This window comes from Galeopterus variegatus, unplaced genomic scaffold (genome assembly GCF_000696425.1).
Source record: "Galeopterus variegatus unplaced genomic scaffold, G_variegatus-3.0.2 Scaffold1551, whole genome shotgun sequence".
NCBI classification, from domain to species: domain Eukaryota; kingdom Metazoa; phylum Chordata; class Mammalia; order Dermoptera; family Cynocephalidae; genus Galeopterus; species Galeopterus variegatus.
In genome coordinates, this window is record NW_007727662.1 from 343,441 (window position 1) to 350,384 (window position 6,944).

The following is a 6,944-nucleotide window of genomic DNA, read 5'->3' on the forward strand; positions in this document are numbered from 1 at the left end:
TTCCATTAAGTTTAGTATGAAAGAACTCCCAGACACCCATCTCCTCCCACTGCTGCCTTTGAGGACTCTTGAAGGTCTAGGTAGGCCAATTTAATCTTTCTAATACAGGCAAAATAGCTACTCCACCCAATTTGGAAGGATTAAAGCTTGTCCTAGTTTTGCTTGATTGTTGTACTTCTAGCATGCTAAAGAGCTAAAAAATGGGAGGAAGAAAATAAAACAGAAGGCATCATTCCAGTACCAAACTGAAAGAAACATAAAAACAAGAGAGCAGCATGTTTTTAACAGCTTGCATGGAAAAAATATTGACTGGGGAGTTTGGACAGCACTGTTCGTTTTCTCTCACCGCCCGCGTTATTTGTCTTATCGAGCAGGAGCCAGATGCAATTCTGGCGAACAGGCCCAGGGAAGAGGTGGAGGGGTTCTGTGGAACACTGAGGCTGAGTGGAGAAATTAGGACTGGAGCTCAGGGCCAGGATAAGTCGGGGGAGGCGCTAAAGCCTTCTTCCTCCTGGCCTTGGGCACCTTGTTTGGCCGGCATGAGTGCTAAGAGGGCACAGCACCGATCACTCACGAAGGTCCCCGGGCCGTTCAGACCACAACGAGCAGGATGAATCCCTGCCCCTGTTTCTTTCGGCTGGGGAAAGGACGCGGGGTTCCATTCGCTTTCTCCAGCCCCCCTTCTTCTGGAGTTCAGACCTACAACTTCTGCAATGGGGATCGGGAGGGGCCCTCCATCAGCCCGGCAGAGGTTCAATTCCCCGACCTCGGTCCAACCTCCGCACGGGCCTCAGCCACGCCTTCCGGGGCGCGGGGCGGGGCCTGGGCGCGGGGCGGCTGGCAGCGACCTGCCAGAGGAGAAAGAACATGGCGGGCGCGGCTGGGCCCGGGACCCTCCCGGGAGCAGCGGGGGGAGGTGGAGACGATTCGTTATACCCGATCGCGGTTTTAATCGACGAGCTCCGCAATGAAGACGTGCAGGTACTGGACTGGGGCCGCGGAGCTAAGGCGGGCCCGGTCGGATGCGTCTAGTTAAGGGGGAAGGCCTGCGCCGTGGTGGGGGAGGCCCGGGGATTGAAGTAGAAACTTGACAGGGAGCTGGGGAGAGACTCGTGAGGGGCTGTGGTGGCACGCCCGACTTTCTCGGGACCTCACCAGCACCCTTCCTCCCGACCCCCTGAAGCATGGCGCTCGGCCTGTCCGGGGCGGTTGTCGGAGGGCCGGCTTCCCGCCCGGGCGCCCCTTCTGGGCCGTGTGGGGGCAACGCCGCATCCGCCCTGGGCCGCCCCGCCGTCCTTGCGGGTGAGCGAGCGGGAGGAGCGCGGTGCCCGGCCGTGAGGGGGCTGGAGCCGGCTGGAGCCGGCTGCAGGTCGCAGGATGCCAACGGGCCCTTTGAAGTGCAGCCGAATGCCTTCCTCTCGGCTTGGAAACTGGCTGGGTTCGTTGCCTAGAAAGAGGGTGGGATAGATAGTGGAACTTTTCTTTGAAAAGGCAGGAGTTGTACTCAACCGTTTTACCTGCAACACCATTGCCACGGTTCTCTCGTTTTAAAATGATTTCACTTCCTGGGCATTGTATTCTCTTTCATTCGTTTCTCTTCTGGATTTTTCAAAGTGTTTCTCCTAGGAAATCTTCCTCTGGTTAGTGAGGCGTGTTAGCACTGAACCTGAGGTTCCTTGTGAATAGAATCTAAATGAAAGGTTATCCTCAATCTTACCCGTATGTCATTATTTCACCTGTTTGCACTTTTTGTCTTTTGGTCTAAATTGCAACCGTTAATTTACTTTGTTCTTTCCACTTTCTTTTTTAAAGCTCCGGCTCAACAGTATTAAGAAGTTATCAACAATTGCTCTAGCACTTGGAGTAGAAAGGACTCGAACTGAACTACTGCCATTCCTTACAGGCATGTGATCTTTGTTTAAAGAAAGGCAGTGACATTCTATTTTTCAGTGGTTTTCAAAACTTGGATTATTTTTTAGGGTTTGTTATCCACAGTATTGTTAAGTACTAAACTGAGCCTGGTGCTTTGTGTGCAAAAGACACACAACAAACCATATTAATGCTTTAATGTGTGTGTTATAAATATTAAATATACATAATTATTAATATAATATCAACATAATATTACAATATAATATAATATATAAATGTAATAAGTATAATATATAAATAATATATAATAATATAAAAGCTTTAATATATCTGCTATGGTCAGATATATTAAAGCATTAACTATTTAGCTAATGGGAAAGTAATTGATATGGAAGTATAAGTTTCTAATTCATTTAGTAAAACAGATCCAGGAAGAGTGTTGATGAGAAGGAAGAAAACGCTGTTAGGATTCTGACTGGGTCATCTCACTGGCTGCATATTTAGTCTGTTCCTAGTTCTGTTTGAGCTCTGGTCCAACTATCCTTTTGATGAGTACCTGGTTTTTATCATTTCCAGATACAATTTATGATGAAGATGAGGTACTGTTAGCTCTTGCTGAGCAGCTGGGAAATTTCACTGGCCTGGTGGGAGGTCCTGACTTTGCCCACTGTCTGCTGGTGAGTACTTATAAGCTGCCTATCCTTTTTCTAGAACTTTTGCAGTTTAAATGATTCATTGTTTGGTGATAGGCACACTGTAGCATATTTTATGCAGATCTTTTTACGCACAGATAATCATAATATTAGCCATTAATGTAGAACAAGTAACAGGCGCTTTGAACTCAACCCTTTCTTATTTTTTCTGATTGTGAATACAAGAACTTCCTTTTTCTTTTACTGCCTCTGTAGACTTAATAGTTTAGAGGTGGGGAGAAAAATGATTTGATTGTTTTTATGTCTGCCCCCCCCACCTCCTGATATTGGAAATCTTAATTCTTATCTAGCAATGTTTTGTCTTTAATTGTTAGTGTAACTTTTGCTTCTGACTTACTTTGTGAATTTGATGAGGTCAGTTCAATTTAGTTGATATTTATGAAGAGTCTACTATATTAGGCACATTGTAAGTTACAGTGTTGATGTTAAAGAAGACCAAAGTGAATGGAATGAGGTCTCTATGTCAACAATAATTACTGTACAGTCTTTTTTCGTGACCGGCAACGAGATCGCAACCCTCGGTGTTGCGACTGCACCTCGCTCAGCCAGTGAGCTGCCGCTCTGTATGTGGGATCCGAACCCTTGGCGGGAGCGCCGCCGCACTTCCCAAGCGGCGCACTGTAGCAGTGCGCCACCGGGCCGGCCCAAACTGTACAGTCTTAAATGGAAAAATATAAGCACATACAAAGTATCCAAGTAATAAAGAGGAGAAAGGGATTAACTAAGGATGATTAGGGAAGTCCTCTTGAGAAATGATGTCTGAACTAGGTTTTAAAGGATGATTAGGAATTCAACAGTTGGACAAGGTTGGATGCTTGAGTTTTAAATACTGTCTATATGATGCAGACTCTCCTGATTTCTTTCTCTTCCTCTGACCTTTCCATGGAACTCCAGAGACAGATTGATAGATAAACAGATACGTATAGATGTGTGTGGGGGAGTGTGTGTGTGTGTGTGTGTGTATTTATCTATTTCTATGTATATTTGCCTATGATTTTTCTGCCTGGATGTTAAACATGTATTTCAAATTGAATATACCTAAAACAGAACTCAGTTTTCTCCCTCAAATCTGCCTCTCATTTAGTTATCCTATCTCAGTAAATGGTATCACCATCTACCCAGTTGTACAAACCAAAGCCTAGAAGATATTCTTGAATTCTCTTTCCATTGTTCCCCACGTGTAATCCATTAGTAGCTCTTACATATATTCCAAATCAGTCCACTTTCCTCCATTCCTACTACTACCATCCTAGTCTAGACTATCACGCTTTCCTCTAGGTTACTGCAGTAGCTTCCTAACTAGTGGCCTTCCACTCTTGTCTCCCTCTGCACCCCTACAGTTCAGTCTGCTCAGCACGTGGATCGTTCCCTGCATGGCTCTTAGAAAATCCAAACTCCATACTTAGCTTTCAAGGCCTTTTGGGACCTGTTTCTGTAGGGTTCTCACATATTATGCTCACTCTTGATAACATCACTCCATTTACATTGGTCTTCTTTTGGTTCTTCGAATAAACGAAGCTCATTATTGCTTTATGACCTTTGCCCTAAGTATTCCCTCTAATGAAATGGTCTTTTCAGCTTCCTATGGCTGGCTCCTTATCATTCAGACATCAAAGCATCTCCTTAGGGAGGCCTTCGCTGACCACCCAATTTGAAATAGCAACCCAATTTACCCTTCACATCCTATTCTATTTCTCTACTAGTACTCATTCCCATCTAATTGTTTTCTTGATTGATCATTGTCCTCCATTAGAATTTAAGCTCCACTGGAGCTAGGCACCTTGTCTCCTTTGTTTTTCGTGTCTCCTCGGTGCTAGAATACAACAGTTATCATTTATTAAAAGAATGAGTTTCAGAGGCTAGGAAGCATGAGACATGTTGGATTCAAAACTGCTGGAGTATGAAGTGTTGGGGTCAGAGTAGGCAGGAGTGGTCATCAGGGGCCAGTAGTAAAAGGGCATGTAGAAGTGGACAGAGTTCAAATTCAAATCAAGAGACAACTCTTAAGCTATTCTCAGAATCCTTATCCTGTAATAGTGATAGAGGATATCCAGTGTACTGTATGAGAAGAGGTCACAGTAGGCAGGAGTCAGATCATGGAAGGCCTTGGCAAGTGAGAAACAGTGTCTTTTCAATGGGCTTCTAAAATATTCTCTAGGAAAGCTGAATAATGTGTACCTCCATGTATCAAACAATTTTCAAATAGATTTTAGGTAGACACACTTCTTTCTTTTGAGTCATTGTCCTTGTGTTTCACTCTTGGTCAGTTCTACATGTGAGTTTTGTACCTTAACATTTTGAGCTCATGGCATATGCTAAATCTACCTGGACCAAGTGCAAACCCAGAAAAGGCAGAGGTTCAGAAAACCAGCTTGTTTTCACTTTTCACTGGGTCATGTCGTATTCAGTTACTAACCCTAGTCCGGACTGTCAGCCCCTGTGGTCCCTTCTATTTCTAAAGCTACAGGCAAGGTCTCCTATCATCTCTGTCCTTTTCACTTGATGGTTCTGTTAGAAACTCCTGCTCTGTGGCTTATGGAAAGATTTTGAATGTATTGTGGAAAAAGTGGTTTTGTACTCAGCATTTTATAGGTTGGATAAATTGATGATGTAGAACTAGTGGACCAGGGTTGTTTATACCTCCAGGAATGGTAGAATAATACTCAAAAGACTGCGCACTCAGTGACCTAAGATGTCATCATATAATAATGGCCCTCAATGTTGGTCATGTTTTTGTGCTTACTCTTGAGGAAATATGTACAGTTCTGTCTGAATTTGGCCACCTGTCTTTTACTGCTAGTGATGTAGATCACAATAATATTAACATGGTGTCAAGTCTTTCCACTGTGTCATTTGTAGACACCATCTGGGAATTGCCATCTGGGACATGAGCTATTGGCTTTTCTGCAGAAGTCGTGTCTTTGGGTTGGCCACACCATATGTTGTCACTGTGTGAACTGAAAGTACCATTTGGTATGATGTAGCTAACATTCTGGTTAAGTGTACTACCTCCCTTCAGTTGCTTTAAAAGGTGGTAATCTGTATTTAACTTGATTTGATAAATTTTCTTCTCTGGTTTTCCTTTTTGATCTATTTAGCCTCCTTTGGAAAGTCTGGCAACTGTGGAAGAGACTGTTGTTCGTGACAGGGCTGTGGAGTCCCTGAGGCAGATCTCCCAGGAGCATACTCCTGTTGCTCTGGAAGCTCATTTTGTACCTCTGGTGAAACGCCTTGCAAGTGGAGATTGGTTCACTTCTCGCACATCTGCATGTGGTTTGTTCAGCATTTGCTATCCCAGGGCTTCAAATGCTGTCAAGGCAGAAATTAGACAGTAAGTTATGTTATATTTTTTAGTTATTTGGGGTTATGAGGGACTCATGGCTGACATTTTTTACACTGTACCTTGTTACCACTGAGTGGCTGATGCCAGGATAGTAGGATTGATGATGGTGTCATTTTTATCACCCAGTTGAATGTCAATGTTTTATTTTCGTTACTTCCATGAATAGAACCCTAATCATTGATGTTTGTAAGAGAAGATTGTTATACTTTCCTTTGTGTAACTGAGATGGAAAAAAGAGAAAGAAAGAATTCACTCAAAGTACCATCAATGAGGCTTGGAGGGACTGCCGCCCATCAGGGGAGCAGCAGCCCTGATTCAAAATCAGCCTTTCTTTTTATTGACAAGACAAGGAAGTTTCACAAGAAATATCAGTTGATTCAGTCATCAAAAGAAAGAAAGAATTCACTCAAAGTACCATCAGTGAGGCCTGGAGGCACCGCCACCCATCAGGGGAGCAGCAGCCCTGATTCAAAATCAGCCTTTCTTTTTATTGACAAGACAAGGAAGTTTCACAAGAAATATCAGTTGATTCAGTCATCAAAGAAAGACATAAAAACAGGCAGTGTAAAACTAGTAACAGCAGTAGATTAACAGTGTGACATTCCAGAATGTAATTTGTAAAAAGCTAGGTCAATTTGCCAACAAACAGCTTGTCCTTAGTAAACATTTTCTTTTCTACATACTTCCTACAGCGATTTCTTCAGCATATTTAAACAGCATTCAAGCAGTTTTCTTAACATATCTAAAGAACAATCAGTAGGTTAAATAGTCAATAGTCATTCAAGCCGGAATCAAACCAGCAACCTAAAGCAGTCAAAGTACACAGTCCCATCCCTAAACAGTGATTAGAATTGATTTGATGGCGGGCCAAACTTATCTGTGGACTTTCATCCCCTACTCAAGAACCTTTTGGCTCATTCATGCATTACCTAAAAATACCATTTTTTTTTTTTTTTTTTTTTTTTAAAAAGATGACCGGTAAGGGGATCTTAACCCTTGACTTGGTGTTGTCAGCA

The 6,944-nt window shown here is 43.2% G+C and overlaps 1 protein-coding gene across 3 annotated transcripts in view; it reads left to right on the forward strand.

Annotated features, from left to right (window-relative positions):
• The first annotated feature begins 792 nt into the window (after positions 1–792).
• Positions 793–6,944, forward strand: part of PPP2R1B (protein phosphatase 2, regulatory subunit A, beta) — a 40,848-nt gene continuing 34,696 nt past the window's right edge. For all 3 annotated transcript variants that reach the window (XM_008577617.1, XM_008577618.1, XM_008577616.1), the window contains exons 1-4: positions 793–981; positions 1,813–1,903; positions 2,449–2,549; positions 5,684–5,916. In XM_008577617.1, coding sequence (XP_008575839.1) covers positions 868–981; positions 1,813–1,903; positions 2,449–2,549; positions 5,684–5,916 — 539 coding nt within the window. In that variant the 5' untranslated portion in view covers positions 793–867. The remainder of the gene's footprint in view (positions 982–1,812; positions 1,904–2,448; positions 2,550–5,683; positions 5,917–6,944) is intronic.